At 42.8% G+C, this 20063-nt stretch overlaps 1 protein-coding gene across 1 annotated transcript in view; it reads right to left on the bottom strand.

Moving 5' to 3' along the window:
- LOC147709519 (dynein regulatory complex protein 1-like) overlaps nucleotides 1-20063 on the bottom strand; it is a 546368-nt gene that overhangs the window by 450655 nt on the left and 75650 nt on the right. The window contains exon 2 of the mRNA XM_086926016.1: nucleotides 8914-9001. Coding sequence (XP_086782142.1) covers nucleotides 8914-9001 — 88 coding nt within the window. The remainder of the gene's footprint in view (nucleotides 1-8913; nucleotides 9002-20063) is intronic.

Below are 20063 nucleotides of genomic sequence, written 5' to 3' on the forward strand. Positions count from 1 at the left end.
CCGCGTGCACATCTTCTGTCCGCCCTGTAAATAGCCGTTCACGTCCCATGACGGGCCGCGCTTGTCTCTTTATGTCTCACTTCTTTCAATGCCACTCTCTGTGTCTTCCTTCTCTGCTCCGTCTTATAAATGATCTTGCCACTTTTTGTTGAGACCTACACTTGTTTCTTTAGTCCCTCGCTTTTTATTTCTCCCTCAATTTCTCGCTCCTTTTCTTTGCATCATGTTTCTCCACCTCTCCCTTCCTCCTATGTTCTCCTTTGTAAACTTTACATCACTCTCTGCTCCTTTGCCACACACTCATTTGTCCTCAGTGTATCGTCTTCACACTTTGCGTCCACTGATCTCGCCATTATCTCTTCCTCTATCACTCCCCCTGCAGACGGCCTTTCTCACTGCCTCCTGTTCAAGCTCATTGCTTTCATTTCTATCTCCTCGCTCTCGTCCACTGCCAGTTTGTGTCCCTTTCACCCTTCCAATTGTGTAGTCTTTCCTCTGACTCTGCTTTGCTCTGATTCTCTCCTCGCGCCGACTACCTCTTTATCTCACCTCTTTAGGGCTCGCCTAGCAGCGCGCAAGCGCGGAATAGGAAGGGACCTTTTGCCATCACTCAGGACTTTGCTTGAAACTCGTGCATGTTTTGCATTGGTTTCAATTGCCACTCGTGCGCATTTGGCGATTCCCTCGCGGGAGCGAGCGGCATCATATGTTAGCTATTATCACACTCGTTCCCACAAGGGAAACGCTGCGGGTGGCTGCTCTCGCCGTGAGTGTGTGTTGCTACATCAATCCACCTCCATAGCCTCTCAGGAAAGCCTTCAGACACACAGCCGCCCGTCCACACTTTGACTTGGCACGGTATTGACGGAATAAGATAGTGCTCTGGGGACATCTAGTGGCCATTTTATTTTTCAACAACAGGAAATAAGCAATTTTATAAGAAACTTATTAATTTTGAACTTCACCCGATATCTCTATTCTTATTTCGGCTGACCATCTCTTTACAAGCACAAACGTGACCCAGCAACTGCTGTCATGTCAATATATATTACACATTCCCAGATCTTAGCATTTTAAATCATTTGGCTAATTCTGACAGTGCCATCCACACGTTTGCATCAAAAGCTTCCAATAACAAAAGCAGCATCAATTCTTGACAACCTGGAATTAAGGATAGAAGCACCGGTGCCAACAGTCCTTAGGGCTCAGTGCTCTGTCTTTCTATCCAGTAAACAAATTGGTGACTTTCTTGAAGAACTGTAGCTTGCATCAGCCTGGCGCTCAGATGCTCTCATAAGGGAGACAAGAGTTGTACATTGGGAAAAGTGTCTCTCAAAGTATCTTCACTAAAAAAGACTGTCCAGAATGCCACAATCCTTGTGCAATGGGTAGCTAGGAGAAGGCTGCGTATCGAGCCAGGATCGATCAAAGGGGCTGAGGGGCAAAATATATAGAAGTGGCTAAAAAAACTATTTCTCCTTGTAGTCAAACAATTTCCAAACTTAACATGTGGTTGTTTTTTCCTATAAAAGTCATCGTGGTGGCAAGGGTCAACACTACCTATAATTTAAGTCAGAGGGATTCATGAGGCAGTCACAACTCTGCAGCTTGATCAACAGTTTAAAACCCGTCAGTGCTCCCACAAGCCCTTTAGAAATGTTCAAGGAGCTCAATGATGCGCTTCTGTTCACTCTCCCGGAACTCCTGGCGCTTTCCGTCACCGATGTTCTCTGCATAGTGCTTTAGGATGTGCCGAACGATTTTGATGGAGCTGCTATTGTAAACGGTATTTATGAAAAGCAGGGGCATCTCAAGGCAGTTTGAGACAGCAACTTGGGAAATGTGTACAAAATGTAATAAGGACCTTCACACCAAGAGTTTGCAAGTGAGTAGCTTATTAAAAAATAGTGAAGTCCACCCCAGTGACTGCACGCTAGCAAAAGATCTCCAGCTGAATAGGAACGCTTGTTCTTTTGGGCCCCACGCCATGAAGCGCTTTAACTTTCTTAGTGGCGACCACGCGCCTTTCTTTTCTCCTGTGCGACTCGCGTCTGTAGATGCCACTTATAGCAGCAGCCACAAATGTGGAATGGGGAGACAGATCTCAGAGCGGTCTCTTCTTGTAGAGTAGAGACCAGTTTTGTAGATTTTGTTGCAGCAACTACTATATGCGCATTGTTCACATTTTGTTATTGCGCATGTTTTGAACTATCCATGCTTCAGTCTTTACAATGTTATCTCAGCCGAAACATTACTTAACAACCACATTCACCATGGGTCCCACACTGCACCCTTTTATTTATTTATTTTAAAAGTTTTGTATAGCGCTAGCTAGACCCGTAGGTATCCGAGCGCTTCACATAAACATTGTGAAAAACAGAAGGGCCTTACATTACCTAGAAGGCTGACAGTAAGTAAGCAAACCACGGATAATACAGCATGAACAGTAAATAACTGTGCAGCGGAGGGGGAGAGAAAAAAAGAAAAACAAGGTGATTAGCATAGTCCGTTCACCAACAATTCTTGAATGGGAGTCAACCCGGAGTATTGAGGTCTAGGTTAGATTGACGTTGTTCAGGAAAGTATTTGTTAAGGAGATGGAGTTTGAGGTCCCTTTTGAAACAGGAGAAGGAGGGGTTACATCTGAGGACTCCCGGGAGAGCGTTCCATATCCTGTGAGTGTTGCCAGAAAACGATCGCTATTTGGTGGTTTTCTTTTTCATTTTTGGCAGAATGAGAAGGAGTGAGTTGGAGCTTCTCAGTGTTCTGGCTTGGCCTGCTCTTACCAGTTGGTTGTTCAGGTAGTTGGGGGCCGGAGAGTTGAGGGTTTTGGGTGTTATGCAGGCCATCTTGTAAATACATTTCCCTTCCATGGGAAGCTATTTGGGGGAGTTGAAAGCTAGATTGATATGTTCAAATCTTTTTACTCCAGAGACAAGTTGAGCGGCCATGTTCAGCACTGCCCTTAGAGGGGCTAGGTGAGCTTTAGGAGTCCCTGTAAGGATGGCGTTCCCGTAGTTGATTTTAGAGAGAACCAGGGATTGAACGACTGTCTTGAGGTCATCATGGGGAAGAAAAGGTTTCAATTTCTTGAGGTGTTTTAGAGAGAAAAGAGCACTTTTTGCAGAGTTTTTGATGTGGGCCTCCATTGATAGGTTCTTGTCAAGGGTGATGCCTAGAGACTTAACTGAGTCGGATAAAACGAGGGGGCAGTTTAGTGCAACCAGATTCTTGAGCCACTCTTGGATGGGACGATGGTTGCTTTTTGGAGAGAATAGGATCAATTCCGTTTTATCTGGGTTGAGCTTTAAGTGATTGACATTGAACCAAGTTTGTATCTCGGTTAGAGTGGTATTGAGGTGTTGAATGTCACCGGGGGACTTGATTTTGAAATAGATTTAGGTGTAATCCGCGTAAAGGTGGTAACTCACTTCAGCTTTTTTTAAGATGATTGTGAGGGGCTCCATGAAGAGATTGAAGAGAGACGGGGAGAGGATCGAGCCTTGTGGTACCCCAAGTGTGACTTTTGTTGGCTTTGAGAGACAGGAGTTGATTTTAATTTTTTGCGAGCGATGCTGGCTGAAGGAAAGAGGTGAACCATTTTAGTACAGTACCATTTATGCTGGAGCGCTTTGACAAGGTCTCAAGAAGAGCTGGATGATTAACTGTGTTGAATGCCGCAGATAGGTCAATAAGGATGAGTAGGCAGGCATCACCATCATCTCAGGCTTTGCGAATGTCATCCGAGACGTTGAGTATGGCTGTTTCAGTGCTACAGCCTTTCCTGAATCCCGATTGAAAGGTGTCGAGGAGGTTGAACTCATCAATGTGATTATTGAGTTGGTGGAGAACACATGACTCCAATGTTTTTGCAAGGAATGGGAGGTTTGAGATAGGTCTGAGGTTGTTCAAATCATTAGGGTCGGCCCCAGGTTTCTTGAGCATGGGCGTGATTTGTCCTAGTTGAAGGGAGTCTGGGACACAGCCTGAGGTGAGAGAGGTGTTGATGATTTTTGTCTAGAAAGGGGAGATGGTGTGGTTGAGTTCTTTTATGATTGTGGAAGGGAGGGGGTCCATGGTGCGGGAGGAAGGTTTTAAATTTGAAATTATCTTGAAGACCTTGTTTTCCACCATTCCACTCAAAGTCGGACAAGTGCGCATCGTTTTTAAGCTGGAGGACAGTCTTTTTGTCCTTATACAGAGCTCTTTCTGCGTGGTCAAGGGAAGTAGAAGGGGGCAGGTTATGAGGGAAGGAGTGTTTGAGGTTTGTATGAAGGATTGATCAATTTTAGAGACTTTATTGGTGAAGAAGGTGGCAATTTCTTCACATCGCTCATTTGTGGCTTCGATATCGAGGATCATCCTCCCTGCATATGTTGATGCCAAAAATACACACAGTAGACAATATTCCGCCGGCGTGCAATGAGAGGCTTGCACAATGGATTAAATGCTTCTGAATATGTAAATGCTTCATAACATTTGCACTTTGGTTTACCAAATGCTGCCCAGACGCGAAGGCCGGAGACTTCCTTGAAATAAACATCCTCTGTCTCCGGGCTGTGTCTCAGGAAAGGATGGCTTTAGACACGATAAATTGTGTACGCTGATCCCCCACCGCCATACACTTCGCAGGCCCCCACACGGCGGCTTCAACAATGACAGGGGGTGCCTCTCAACACATCATTAAGGCAGTTTTACCAAATGCAAGTACAGCAGGGGTGCCTCAAAGACCGTCTCATCTCTATGTAGAATAGCTCAGTATGGCATAGAAATAGGTGCCATAAAATGCAAATGCCGCCGAAAGCCCCTCTTCGCCATCTTTTTTCAACTTCTTATTACAAGCTGCCAAGTTCGGAAAAACCGAAGATCGCAGAAGATGAATGGCAGAATTATTTTAACATATCTAAAGAAACCATTCGCACTGAAAAGAGTTAACGTTTCAATTGGTTGGCTGCTTTTCATTGATTTATACGCCTATGTGTGTCACAAGTTGCTGCTCACACACACACACAGATAGATAGATAGATGGATCTCTTTCTCTCTTCACTTTTAAATTACATTCTGTACATTTATCCTTAGTGAGGATTAGGACAAGGGTGGGTGAAGACAGGATAGCGTGGAGAAGGGAAGAAGCAGGCAGGATGCTATAAACTTTGAGCAGACATGCAATTTTTTTCAAAGCTAGACTTTAGAATTCCAAATAAATGCCAATAGTTTAATTAGCAAGGCAGGATGCCAGCAATAAACCAGAAACGTCTACTTGGATATGCAAATGTTGGAAAGAGAATCTATAATATACAAGCATTGGCATAGCCAATAGGTCTCACCTTTGGGACCTTATAAGTGTTTAGCCATGCAACAGTTGATGTTGTTGCAGCCGAGGATATTGTGTTGCATAACTAAATACTTATAAGGTCCCTAAACAGAGACCTATTGGCTATGCCAATGCTTGTTTTCTTTATCTCTCTCCCCTCTCTTGCTTCACCCCGCCCTGCTCTCTCACAGCTGTTCTTTCCTCCCCCTCCCTGCCAACCACCCCCCCCCCCCCCCCCCCCCCCCCCCCCCCCCCCCCCCCAGCCCCGCAGCGTTTTTAGACGTCCTGGCCTTTCACTTTCCGACTTGGCTGTTCTTCTTTCCCTTCCGTCCCCACTCTCTGCCTTGCACCCCTCTCTGTATGTTCCCTCTCCCTCTCAGTCTTTCTTCTTCCCTCCTCTCTCTGTATGTTCCCTCTCCCTCTTTGTTGCCCTCTCTCTCTCTCTCAGTATGTTCCCTATCTCTCTTTTTTGCCTCCTCTCTCCCTCTCTCTCTCTTTCTCTCTATTTTTCCCTCCCCCTCTGTCGTTCTTCTTGCCTCCTCTCTCTCTCTCTGTTTGTCCCCTCTCCCTCTTCTTGCCTCCTATCTCTATATATGTTCCCTCTTCCTCTCAGTCTTTCTTCTTGCCTCCTCTCTCTCCCTCTCCCCCCCCCCTTCTGTTCCCTCTCTCTCCTCTGCTGTCTCCGCGATCGCCCCTTCTCGCCCTGCTCCTCCACACCTCCCCTCCCTGTTCCCACTCAGCCCACGTTCTCTTGCTGTCTCATCTCCTCCATCCCTCTCTTGCCGCTTGCCCCCTCTTTCTCCCACTCTCTCTTCCATCCCTCTCTTCCTTTTCTCTGTCTCCCTTCCTTCCATCACCCTTGGCATCCCTCCTTTATCTCACCAGGTGATTTATCTCTTGTGTTTAATTGGCCACCTCCCAACACAAACAGTAATACATACCTACTGTACACACCGACACATGGGCGCGCTTGTCCCCACCTGTGAAGCTGTACAGCTCTTGCCTCCAGCACCCCACCGGACACAGCAGGATGCGGGAATAGTGCAAAGACAGAGGAGGAAAAACAGAGAGAGAACTGAAGATGGAGATGTCATGGAAGAGCAAGGGCTTGGGCGAGAGGGAAGGGGATGTACAAGGAGGACAGTTATGAGGGAAGGCAAGAAGGTAGCAGTGAGAATGTGCGAAAAATAGAGGGTAGGAAGGAAAGGAGTAGAGGGAAAGGAGAAAAGGGATACTGAAGAGGGCGAGGAGAAGTGAGGGCAAGGAAAAATAAGAAACATCATAGCTGTAACCCTACATTAACTGTTCGTATTTCAAAGCAACCAGGACATATCGCGTCCCAATGGGTCTGTTTACATGCACGGAAAACCTCAATCACCTGTCCAGTTCGACCGAAGGTCTTTTTTTGTAACCCTACATTTGTCTAAGACATGTCCTCCTCCACCCCTCAATGATCGCTATAAGATTGGTGGAGATAATTTGAGGGGTTGAAGGACCATCTTTTTTACTGTGACCCAGAGGCAATGAACCCTTTGAGAAAGAGACTGCGGTAATGTTTTAGGAAATGTGAACCTCACCCAACCTACTTCCACGCAAGCAGCCAGCCTAGGTTCTCCCTGTCAGGTTTGGCTGATTAGAATGCCCACATTTTCCTCTTAACAGCTCCTTTGCAAAAGTGGTGGGAATACAACTGTGATGGTGCCTGCTAGAGAAGGAATGACATTCCATGGAAGGAGTTTTTTTGCCATGCTTGGCTTCGACATGGTGTTACCATCATTCTCCAGATACAATTAGAGGCCTGATGATGAACATCGGTACTTCATGGTTGCATAGCCTGAGATTCTTCAAATCACAGGTTTGGGTCCACAAATACTATTTACAAAAGCTCTTTTACTAGTAGGAAGAGTCTTGTAAAAGGGGTTTTGCAACGTAGCCATAACTGCAACTAGGAGAGGACATGAAAATGGATGCCACCCTACCATCTGTGATTCAGGGAGGAACGTATCAATGGTTTGTAACTCAACTGTGGTCATAAACCTTTGGTAAGTTACAGAGACGTCGCAGTGGGTGGCATCTGATTCTCAAAGTAGGAACTGTCTCGTGGGTCATGGGTCTTCCCCTTTACGAATCATGACAGCTGTCGCATTTGGCCGCAGGCAGTGTTCCAGAGGAGCACTTTCTGATCTCCTTTCCAAATGGGAAAGTGTTTGCTAAATGCAGCCGAGTTTCCTCTAATGGGCACAGACAGTTTTTTTAAAAGTTTCCAGAATGTAAAGCTGATCAATACTTTGTGGTGCTGGTATGAACACAACCTCCATGTTCCTTTCAGATGCAGAACCACCATATCACCCAGCCTCTTATCTCCAGCCGGATATGGCTTCTTGGATGCCGGCGTTACCCGCCACCATTTTGGGCTACAGAATCACTCCCTCAGTTACAGATCAATTTATGATTGTTCTGATATATGGTGCCAGGATGTTATGAACGTTTAAAAATGCAATAGGTCTCGCCATTTATTAAGTTAAAGCCATTTGCTTTGCTATACAATACCATTAGCAAAGCAAATGGCTTTAACCTAAATGAAAGGCAAGACCTATTGCATTTTCAATGCTTGTTTTATAAGGGATCACAGACATTGTGTCTGCTGACCCCAGAGGGCCTCCCATCTCTGTGATGGTACCAAATCATAGAGAGTCACAATTTGGGGCCTACCTCATCATTATATATGAAGTAGGGCGAATTGCATGTCACTTCGATTCAGCATGTTGCACACAGACCTATGAGCACATAGGCCGGTAAGCACAATACCAAACAGGTCACAACAATACTGGCCACAAAATTCAACCAGTGTTTAGTAAATCTTACCCCTTTATCTTATGAGCATGACTCTCTAACACTGAATTATTGTGAACCTTTCAAAATCCTCACACAATGCAAAGTATTTTCATGGAAAGATAACTATTTGAATTTGGATTTTTAAGTACAGTAGGGAGAATTATTATGCTCTGAGTAGGAGCGAGGGGCAGAGAGGAGAGAAAACAAATGGTAAAACACAATCAGGGAACATAGTAAATAACAGTCAGTCTTGAGAAGAATTGTTTCCAAAGAAAGTGAAGGGCATGAAGATGTTGGTTGTCGATGCTTCCTTTTTGTGGCTAGCTCTTCCTTTATCATAGTTTTAACTGCCCACTTCATCTTTTATTACAATTCCCTTTCTTCTTTGAAGTACTAGCGTTGGCTTTACTTTGAATATACTGTAAGTTACTTATTGTCTCCTGCTGTATGAGAGTCTCTGTATCCAAGTTTCTAATCCCTACTAATTCCTACGGAAAGCCTTAATGAACACTTTGCTCCTGTCACGTTGACATCTGGAGTTACTTGGTGATACAACCTGGAGTATCAGTGGCATTGGGACACCAATGGTAATTGACAGCATTCACTCACGATACTTGCCCATAACCACTTGTTGCCCGATTACCTCAAGAGAAGGCCTCACAGAAGCACTACAAGACCCTCGCCACACGCGGGCTGCTTCTATGATGCCAGGTCCATTGTATTCAACCCCTTTTCTCCTATTCTCAGCCCAGCTGTGGCCTCACCTGTTGGCTGTCTTCTATCTGCTTGTGACTCCTTCTCGGGGCTTCTTTCACTTCTTCCTTCGCATTGGGATCTTCTCCTAGGGCCTCCCTATGGCGCAAACACATCGATTGTAACTCACAATATCACTTTTGACGCTTTTTAGAGGCAATTGTACATAGCAAAGAAAATAACTCGTCTCTGTGCCACTCTACAAACATGGAAGTCGTTTTCCAAAGAGTAAAAATAGTTTTCTGTGCCTAAAAATGCCCATTAGTGGAAACGCACCCCTTAAAAACAGTGGATTTAAATGCCCTAGTACTCAACCTTACACTAAAAGTATACACATATTAATTTGCTTATTACATGTATGCTACATGTTTCAGAACCTACGTTTTCATTGCTATTTTATTTATTTAAGGTTTTATAGAGTGCGAACGTGACCCGATTGGGTATCAGAGCGCTTTACATGGATAACACATTGTATACAGTTTTGACACATGAAGAAACAACAGGCTAGGGATAGAGGGAAGTGGCTAAATTCGGACAGAACCAGGGTATATACAATAATCAGAGGGGCGACAAGTCAGCCAAATGCAGTGAAAACCAGCAATTACATATGAGGGGTGGCACGTCAGCAAAATGCAGAGAGAGTCCATAATTACATAAGAGGGAATAAAAAATCAGTACAAAGAATAGGAGCACCCAAGCAGACAAGAGATTTTTCAGGATAACCAGAGCAATTCCGCAGAGAAGAGTGTGCGGTAAAAGAGAATTATGGGAGGAATTTGCTCATTAGGAATGTTTTAGCTGCCTTTTTAAAGGTTGACAGAGAAGGGACTCTTCTGATGGAGGACGGCAGCGAGTTCCATGTTCTAGGTGCAGCCCCAGAGACGGCACGTTATAGGTTTTATCCTTATGGAAGCGGGAAGGTTGGGGCACAAGGTCTCTGGCGGACCGGGAGTTTCTGACTCCCCAGATACTAAGAGTTTCTTGGCAAGATATGTAGGGGAATTCGTGTGTAGTAATTTGTGTGTGATACAGGCCAGTTTGGGCTGGACTTTGGCCTCATAATGGAGCCAGTTCAGTGCCTTCAGTTGCTGAGAGATGTGGTCAAATATTTGTGAGCCTGTTAAGAGTCTTGTACGAGAAAGCCCTTCTAAAGTACTGTAAATACCCTGGGCACAATTTCTATAACTTTTTTTTAGCTTTCCAGACAATCTTTGGTGTCCTACCATCACTTCTGTCAGGAAGTCTTGTCATCTCTTATGGCAGGTGATCATGTCGTCATTTATGCCAAGGATGGTCACAATCATTTATTCCTGAGTGCTTTTCAACATTTCTTCTGCATTCTGTTCTACTGAGCTATTTTCTGAATTTCTGCTAACATTTACACCTGAAGCTCCATCCATTATTCGTACAAGAAATAAAAAAAATCATATGAACTAAGGGGACGGGCCTCAATTTACACCACAAATTATATATGCTGTTTTTATTAGGGGATCTTATGAATATTTTGCCGGGGAACGGGGCGTGGTTAGAAGGAACATTCAAGCATGTGAGTTCTTGCTGTCATTTAAACCGGAAGGTATTGCCAATGTTTTTACCGGGGTCAAAGGGCTTGCTAATATGTACGTTAAAGAAGTCTAACTAGCATTCTCCTTTTCCCCTTGCAACTCCATAGAAAGTTTGTAATAGGACTCTTCCTTGCAACTCGGTTTTCCACCCCATTGCCAACTTTCTTCCTCTCTAACACTTTGCCCTCACTAATCCAGCTGTGCATCTTCCTTGCTCCATCCCTTTTTTCTGTGCATGGTTTTCTTTTGATACTTTCTTCTGATACTTACTACCCAGCTGACTCCCCGCTTCCTAGTGATGTACATTTACCCATTCCTCTCCAATGTTGCCTTGTGACTCCTGTGCTACCTCCAGCGGCCTTCTGTTCTTTCCTGAACCCACCTCTTCTGATTTGCCCCACTTTGCGTTTGCTTTCCCGACCCCATCGGATGTGTGATCCCCCATGTCATGCTCATTGCTGCTCGTGGCTTATTCCCACCCCAATTTGTTGTACCTTTGCAGCTACAATGTAAGCCTGAGGTGACGCACGCAAAGAGGTAACACAGTGGTACCCAATGTTTAGCTCGCAAGTAACATGTTGCTCATGGGACCTTGACCATCATATGCTCCAAACCTATATTTTTTGTCATTATTTCACAATTTAAGCCTTTCATGTCTTTAGAAGGTGAGTGTGAGAAGGCTTTAAGCCTAGATCCTCTTCAATGGTGGGGTGTTCTCTAAAGATACTGACACTAATTCCTAAAGTCTGCGGCATTAAAGCTAGACTCTCTTTAATGGTGGGTTGTTTTCTGAAGATACTGATACTTATTCCTAAAGTTTGAGGCATCAAGGCTAGATCCTCTTTAATGGTGGGTTGTGCTCTGAAGATACTGATACTTATTGCTAAAGTTTGCGGCATTAAGGCTGGATCCTACTTAATGGTTGTTTGTTCTCTTTAAATACTGATACTTATTCATAAAGTGTGTAGCATTAAGGCTAGAGCCTCTTTAATGGTGGATTGTGCTCTGAAGATACTGATACTTATTCCTAAAGTCTGAGGCATCAAGGCTGGATCCTCTTTAATGGTGGGTTGTGCTCTGAAGATACTGATACTTATTCCTAAAGTCTGCAGCATTAAGGCTAGAGCCTCTTTAATGGTGGATTGTGCTCTGAAGATACTGATACTTGTTCCTAAAGTCTGCAGCATTAAGGTTAGATCCTCTTGAATGGTGGGATGTTCGCTGAAGATGCTGATACTGACACTAATTCCTAAAGTCTGTGGATTTAAGGTTAGATCCTCTTTAATGGTGGGTTGCTCTCTGAAGATACTGATATTGATACTTATTGCTAAGGTCTGTGTTATTAAAGCTGGATCCTCTTTAATGGTGGGTTGTTTTCTGAAGATACTGATAGTTATTGCTAAAGTCTGCGGAATTAAGGCTAGATCCTATCTAATGGTGGGGGTGGGATGTTCACTGAAGATACTGACACTAATTCCTAAAGTTTGCGGCATTAAGGATAGATCCGCTTTAATGGTGGGTTGTTCTCTGAAGATACTGATACTTACTCCTAAATTCTGGATCATTAAGGCTAGATCCTCTTTAATGGTGGGTTGTGCTCTGAAGATACTGATACTTATTCCTAAAGTCTGAGGCATTAAGGCTAGAGCCTCTTTAATGGTGGATTGTGCTCTGAAGATACTGATACTTGTTCCTAAAGTCTGCAGCATTAAGGATAGATCCGCTTTAATGGTGGGTTGTTCTCTGAAGATACTGATACTTACTCCTAAATTCTGGATCATTAAGGCTAGATCCTCTTTAATGGTGGGTTGTGCTCTGAAGATACTGATACTTATTCCTAAAGTCTGAGGCATCAAGGCTAGATCCTCTTTAATGGTGGGTTGTGCTCTGAAGATACTGATACTTATTCATAAAGTGTGCAGCATTAAGGCTAGAGCCTCTTTAATGGTGGATTGTGCTCTGAAGATACTGATACTTGTTCCTAAAGTCTGCAGCATTAAGGTTAGATCCTCTTGAATGGTGGGATGTTCGCTGAAGATGCTGATACTGACACTAATTCCTAAAGTCTGTGGATTTAAGGTTAGATCCTCTTTAATGGTGGGTTGCTCTCTGAAGATACTGATATTGATACTTATTGCTAAGGTCTGTGTTATTAAAGCTGGATCCTCTTTAATGGTGGGTTGTTTTCTGAAGATACTGATAGTTATTGCTAAAGTCTGCGGAATTAAGGCTAGATCCTATCTAATGGTGGGGGTGGGATGTTCACTGAAGATACTGACACTAATTCCTAAAGTTTGCGGCATTAAGGATAGATCCGCTTTAATGGTGGGTTGTTCTCTGAAGATACTGATACTTACTCCTAAATTCTGGATCATTAAGGCTAGATCCTCTTTAATGGTGGGTTGTTCTCTGAAGTTACTGATACTTATTTATAAAGTCTGTAGCATTATGGTTAGATCCTCTTCAATGGGGAGTTATTCTCTGAAGATACTAATACGTATTCGTAAAGTCTACGGCATTAGGCTAGATTCTCTTTAATGATGGGTTATGCTATGAAGATATTGATACTTATTGCTAAAGTCTGCAGCATTATGGACAGATCCTCTTTAATAAAGTGGTCGTTCTCTGAAGATACTTATACTTTATAATAAAGTCTGCTACATTAAGGCTAGTTCCTCTTTAATAGTGGGTTGCTCTCTGAAGAGAGCTGCAGGTTTTCTTAAGAAGTCCCCACTGGAGTCAAGAGCAGATGGCATCATGTGACTGCTGATGAGCAGAGCATCTGGGAAAGGGTTGGGGTGAAGCAAAGGCAGAATGCCCCAAGTCCTCTGCTGTTCCTTCTTCTGGCATTTCACCTGCTTAGCTGTACATCTTCTGTCGATGCTGATGGCTTCTCATTCAGCAGAAGATTGAGCAATGGGATCCAAAGCCATATGTGACACCATCAACACTACAAACAGGCTAACCACAGTATAATCCTTTAACCCAATGAACTTATTACCATACTAGCCAGAGTCAAGTAAACAGCATGTATTATGCTAACAAGAGCATTTAAAAGTTCATGAACTGTGTTTACTAGGAGCTTTATGGAAAACAGCAAAATGTGCTTGATTGATACTTATGAAAAGCTGCAATAGAGTGCTATATATGTAATTACTGAATGTGAAAGTGGGCTTACTGGGCATGATCGAATTGGCAGACCATGTACATTATTAAAAGTTCGCAAAACGAATTAATGAAAAATACAAAGCAGTAGCTGTGGCACTTTGGAAAATAGGTAATAGGGGCCATCTGGCTCTTAAAGAAATACAGAACCTTACAACATATGTTAATTGAGATATAGGGACATTTTCAAAATGTTAACTAACATAGTGGAAAATTTCACAAGTGTTTTCTCCTTGTTTATTTCTTGTTTAGTGTACATTTTGCACCTTGGAATTGAGACATCTGCTGTGGAGGGAGGCCGGAACTACAGGTGGTTTTAAATTCACATGCCTGTTACTGTTGGTCTGGCTGCTTGTCATGGTCTAAGGGTGAAACCTTGAATACATTAAAAGTAGCCAGTGAAAATGCAGTAAAACTTGGCAGTTGGATGTAGGTATACTGAAAAACTGTCAAGCATCTTATATTCAAGCTGCATTCACCCCTGACAGCTCTGATACAGGATCCAAGCCTCCTCAGAAATAAAAAAACTTAATTTGGATGCTGGAATGCTGGAGCTTGCCGGTGAATTTGCCTATACAAATATTATGGAACTTGCAAAGTCAGCATATTGAGTGAATCATGGAAACAAGTCACACATGCAAAACATTTTTCCTAGCAATCACTCATATCTCGATCCATTTTCCATCCATAAAAAAGATTGTGACGGGGTTTCATTGATGGTTACAGATGGTATTTTAAAAAAAAGTTGCTATTGCGACTCATTTTGGCAAGCTCTGTGTCACAATACAATTATAAACCCATCACATTTCTGTCAGTTTTTGTGGCCCAATGTCTTACAAAATTAACAATTTGTCATTATAAAAAAAAAATCCTGGAGAAGAGCCTCCACCCACTTAAACATGGCCCCAAGCAGGTCTTCTTTTTCTGTTTAGTGTAGAATATCCACAGGCTGTTCAGGAGCTTAAGCCATCCTATTTCACTGCTCAGGGTGTCATTCTTTGAAAGGAGACTCTACAAACTAACTGCCCTGTTTGACTCTTCCGCCCGAAGCATTGCAGCTGTTGTTGTCCACCTCTCTCCCACAAGTAATAAGACAAAGTACAGCGAACTTCTAGATCTACTGGAAGCATACCTCATCTGTCCATTCCTTATGTGAAAGGTCTGAGAATACAATATATGTCTATGTAGTACATGCAGAAAATAACAACAAGTGATTAAGGTGACCACAAAAGAAAAGAAACGAAAGGGTGAGCAGCCAGTTAGTTGGTTCGAAATATGAACAAATGCGTATAATGGTCAATTCATGTCTGGTTAGTAGATCAACAAGAAGTTGTAACATGGTTAAATAAGAACAATAACAAGTGGCTGGATGGAGAAAGACAACAACGAGGGACAAATTAGAACAAGCATTGGCAATACCAATAGTTCAGACTTATAACAGAAACTGCCCACTCAATAACTAATCATCATACATGCACTCTGCCAGTCATTCTTGCACTCATGCATCCATTCATCCGCCCACTGGCTCATTCTTGTACTTACTCACTCAACAAGTATATGCAAGATAAAGTAAAGAATACAAGTACAAAAAAGTGAACACGCTGCTGCTTAAACATGGTGGGCATATGCTGTTATAAAATTAAATACATCTGCAGGTGGCGTCCAATGGTATTGTCCACAATGTACCATTGTATTCAAGTTCTAATATGACAGCCACGTTTAGAAGCACTATATTGGACAGCTTATGGCAGTGAGCAATGATACTCTATGCATAATACCAATCAAAGATGACCACTCAGTAAGCATCATATGCGGCACCCATCTTGGAATAGTACTGTGTACAGTGTATCACTGTTGCACAGATCCAATATGTCTAAGCTTTTCATAATAAAGAGATGAGGCTTAGGGCATCTAACACAATATTGACCAGTAAACCAATCATTATCATTGTTGGTGGCACTCCTCCTCTCTATGACCTCCTTCCCAGATTCGCTCACGAGGGCCTTCCAATGGTGACCCTCATCTCTCCTCAGTGCCTCTCCCAAAATTATTTTATAGCTCTACTTATCCCAATGTAGGGTGTCAGAGTGCTTTACATCACAAACTTATTATACAGAGACAATGAATCATACAAGTGTGTAATTTAATATATAGGAAGTGTCCCTTAAGATAATAAGAGCTACAAGGAGTAGTGGTCATATGCTACCCATACTGGCAGGCCTTATATGTTAAGCTTGCTTGATCTGGAGAAACTAAGGTTTCATGCAGCTCAGTAACCAAAGTCGCTGCACTACATTTCATGAAAACTATAGACCATAACAGCACCATATCTACTGGAGAAGTGTGGCTCACTGGTTAGAGGAGGCAGACCCTGATGCAGAGATCTAGCCCGGGACCAGGGTTCAATTCCCCGCCTCGGCGGGTCTTGAGCTCAAAAATGTCCACGGACTCAATAATTCTCGCCTCGCTGCCTAGTCGAATCATGGGTTCACATTCTGCAACTCTGGGCAATAGCTAGCTTAATCTCCACTACGGCCCACCGCGATGGGATGCCTGGTCTTCACCTTGGGGATGCCCAGTAGGGGTTATCTCGCAGGGAAAGCCAGGACGGGTTCCCAAAGCAAGCGCTAAGAAACCTGTCGGTGATTTGGCGCTATATAAATCAAAATTAAGAAATATGACACTTGCTTTTTTTCTCTAGTGCAGGTGTACCTTAGGCTCCCTTGCTCACTACACACAATCTTGCACATTAGTGCTAGAGTGTGTGTGTGTGTGTGTGTTTGCGTGTGTGTGGTGTGTGTGTGTGTGTGTGTGTGTGTGTGTGTGGGTGTGTGTGTGTATGTGTGTGTGATATCAAGAATATGTTTTATACTGGAAGAGTACCCTTTACGAGTAGTAAATGCCCTTTGTGAATACAAAAAGTCACAAAGTTAGACTTTAGTCTCATTATACCTTTGAGAACCGGGCCCTTTACCACTTTGTATTTGTGATGTATGCCTTCTTGATGCAAGGCAATTCATGATTTGCTCTGGAAAATAAATTTCAAAATAAAACTTTGCACTATGTCAGCACCACCTTTGTGACACAAGCCAGGCAATAAGTGTTAGTAAATCCACCACATACACTCAGGATTTGAAACGTAACACAATGATTGATGGTTTCTATACCAATAAACATGTATTATTACACAAGCGAACCTTTATTTAGCAACCTTAGAACAATGAATGATTGAGGAAAACAATGAGGTTCTAAGACTTTGCCTTGCAGCTTCCATACAGCTCCTTGAAGCCAGTACATAGCTCTCTGTGCTATGTTACGATTACAACTTCCGAACTCCAAGTAATCAAAGGTTCTCTGTGATAAAATCACTGAGCTATCCACATGAAATCACATCTGTGATCTGAACGATACACACTGCGCTTTGCAACAGAAACATTAATCCCATCTGCTACTTAATCACACATTAAATCTGGCACTTGAAAAATCACAGATATCTCCATCACGGGCATTACCCATTAAGCTGTTGCTATCTTCCCCTGAAAATGCCAAGCACACAAAGAATGCTGCAATCTGTTCTTATCTCGCCTGAACCTGCCGCTCAAATGACAACCTCTCAACCTTAGCGCCAGGTGCAACAGTAGTCAGCACTGGGCAAAACAGTATGCAACCCCTCCTAAAAGGGATTACCAAGATTGTTTTTAAGTTCACATTTTCTACTCCCAAGGTTTTTCAGAGGGGTAACCAATACAATAACACTTGCTTATTATGATAATCTGTGAAATTTAATGTAGCAACAAATCTGTCTAAAGTCTTTAACAGAGTGTGATATTACAGGCCTATAGGTTTTGGTCTGTGCATTTAACTAAAAATAATTCAAAGCTTACTGACTTTGTAAGAACTTTTCATAATTAACAGATAAAACCTAAGACATATAATGTAAGTTTTTCCAGTGAACCAATAAATGGTTTCGAAATGAATGCCAACTCAGGTGTACTGCCTCGAACACAACATATTCTACAGGACAAATATCAGTCAGCCATAAATTGCACATATAGACAAAATTACTATTGAATGAGGATGAATACCTGTACTTATTAGTGGAAAAACCAAGATTTCCTTGCAGGTATGCACTTCCCAAGATCCATAAGAGTTTGGTTTCGCCCCTGGGAAGACCTATTATTTCGGGGATTGGTGGACCCACGGAGAGACTATCCAAATTTGTAGATCTTTTCCTACACACATTTGTAGTTAAACTTCCTTCATACATAAGGGACACTAAGCATTTATTGAACATCTTGAACGACTTGACTTGGGACTCAAATATGATATCTGTGGCCATGGACCTGGAATCGTTATACACAAACATTTCTCACCAACGCGGTCTATCTGCATTAAGGTATTTTCTGTACAAGCGACCAGTTGAACATATGGAACACTCTGAAATGTTAATTGATATGTCACAGTTGATATTGGGTGAAGGAAACAGGAGTGAAAAACCATCAACCTTGTTGGGATTGGGCTGAAAAGATATATGCAATAGACAATATCCCAACTGGTATTATGTATAGACAATTAAACAGGATATCTATACAGCATTATCCAAAAAGGGAGCAAGGAGACTCAGTTTGATTATCACATGTGCTCAAGGCATAATTTATGTCAGCATATCAAAAAAAAATTATAGGACAAACACAATTACAGTTGGTATCAGCACTGCAATTAATCAATAACAAGTAACAACCCAAAAATTGTACTAGGTGCACGAGTGCAAAGGTGAGTGGCACTACGGCGACACAAGTGACAGTGAAGACAGCGTGGACGGCGCAAAGTGTAATGTGAAGAATTATATACAGTGCGTAAAACAATTCAATTCAAAATTTTCGTTTTCTAAGAGCCACTGAGTAGAGGGCGCCTAAATTCACGCTGGGGAGTCGACGGCGTTTCGATCCATGGTAATTAGGATCATCATCAGGACTGTGGGGCTGGAAGCAGTGCTGTATGGGGAAGAAGGGGGAGAGAATGAGGGACATGCAGGGGAGTGGGCCCATCGAGAGTGAGTGGAGGGGGTGTTGTAAAAAGGCTTACCGTCTGGCAGCTGGAAAAGAACCCACGATTCAAGGATCTGTGGGGTGTCTTGGGGGGCAATGCTGTATAGATAACCTGTTTAATTGTCTATAAAAAATACCAGTTGGGATATTGTCTATTGCATATATACAGTTGATATTGGAACATAATGCCTTTCTGTTTATTGGCCAACGATACCAACAGACATGCGGAACTGAGTTTCAGATTTGCGCCGTCTTTTGCCTGCCTGTTCATGGGCTAGTTTGAGGCAGCGTATGTCTGGGGCCCCTCAGGAGCCAGATGGCTTTACTTTAGACTCTATTATGGGCAATATATTGATGTTTGCCTTCTAATTTGGATTGGCAGTCAGGAGGATTTGAAGGAATTTTTGGAGCATATGAACAACAATGCATACAATATGTTCTTTACTATGGTACAGAGTCAGGAGCGGATTGTCTTGTAAGACATCAAATTGTATATGACTACGGAAAGACAAACAGTAGGATGTACAGAAAAGCTACTGCCTGCAATTCACTGCTACATCCGAAGAGCTCACCCCAAGAATCAGATTAATTCTATCCCCTTTGGGGAGATGTTTAGGTCACGGAGGAATTGTTGTGTTACCCTATATAGGCACAGATAACATTGTAACCTCTCACCTATATTCTTCGCTACATTACAAACATATCGGTTCTTAGGGATCGACCTTTTACCTAGATACAACACTGCATTCAGAACGTGGGTTTTTCCCTAGTTCGAATCTCATACATTATGCATGAGGTTTCTTGGAACACAGCAGGACTACCATCTCCTGTATAATATCACTGTATAAAGTTCAGACCCAATGTCATCCTTTAGGCCAACACAGTAACACAGCAAGGTAGGACCCCTGGGGAGACCTATGGGTATATATACATCACATCTTGCTTAGCAGGACAGAGGAGACCAAGAATTCCCGGATGACACACTGACCAGAGATGCTGAGGTTCCTGCATACTGAAGCTCTAGCTCGCAGTGGTCTACCATCCCTCGTGGGGTGTCCAACTTGAGACCAGGGTAGGGTCCCATATTCTCTCATTCACAGGTAATGGGATTGACTAGACCCTGGAGGGATTCTTGGCATAACACCTACATAGATGCTAGGTACATTTAGGTACATTTAGTTAAGGAGGCATCGTAGGAATACACACTTTTTATCATGTATTTTATGAATTGTATTTATTCATGATTACTGCAAGATGGTGGAACTGTACCATCCCTTTACTGTCATAGTACTTCTAATCATATATCTCTGCTACTGTCTAATGGTTGTTGCAGCACATCTATTCTACGCTAGAATGACTACTGTTCAATAATTCTTATTGAAA

This window comes from Lissotriton vulgaris, chromosome 6 (assembly GCF_964263255.1).
Source record: "Lissotriton vulgaris chromosome 6, aLisVul1.2, whole genome shotgun sequence".
NCBI lineage: Eukaryota > Metazoa > Chordata > Amphibia > Caudata > Salamandridae > Lissotriton > Lissotriton vulgaris.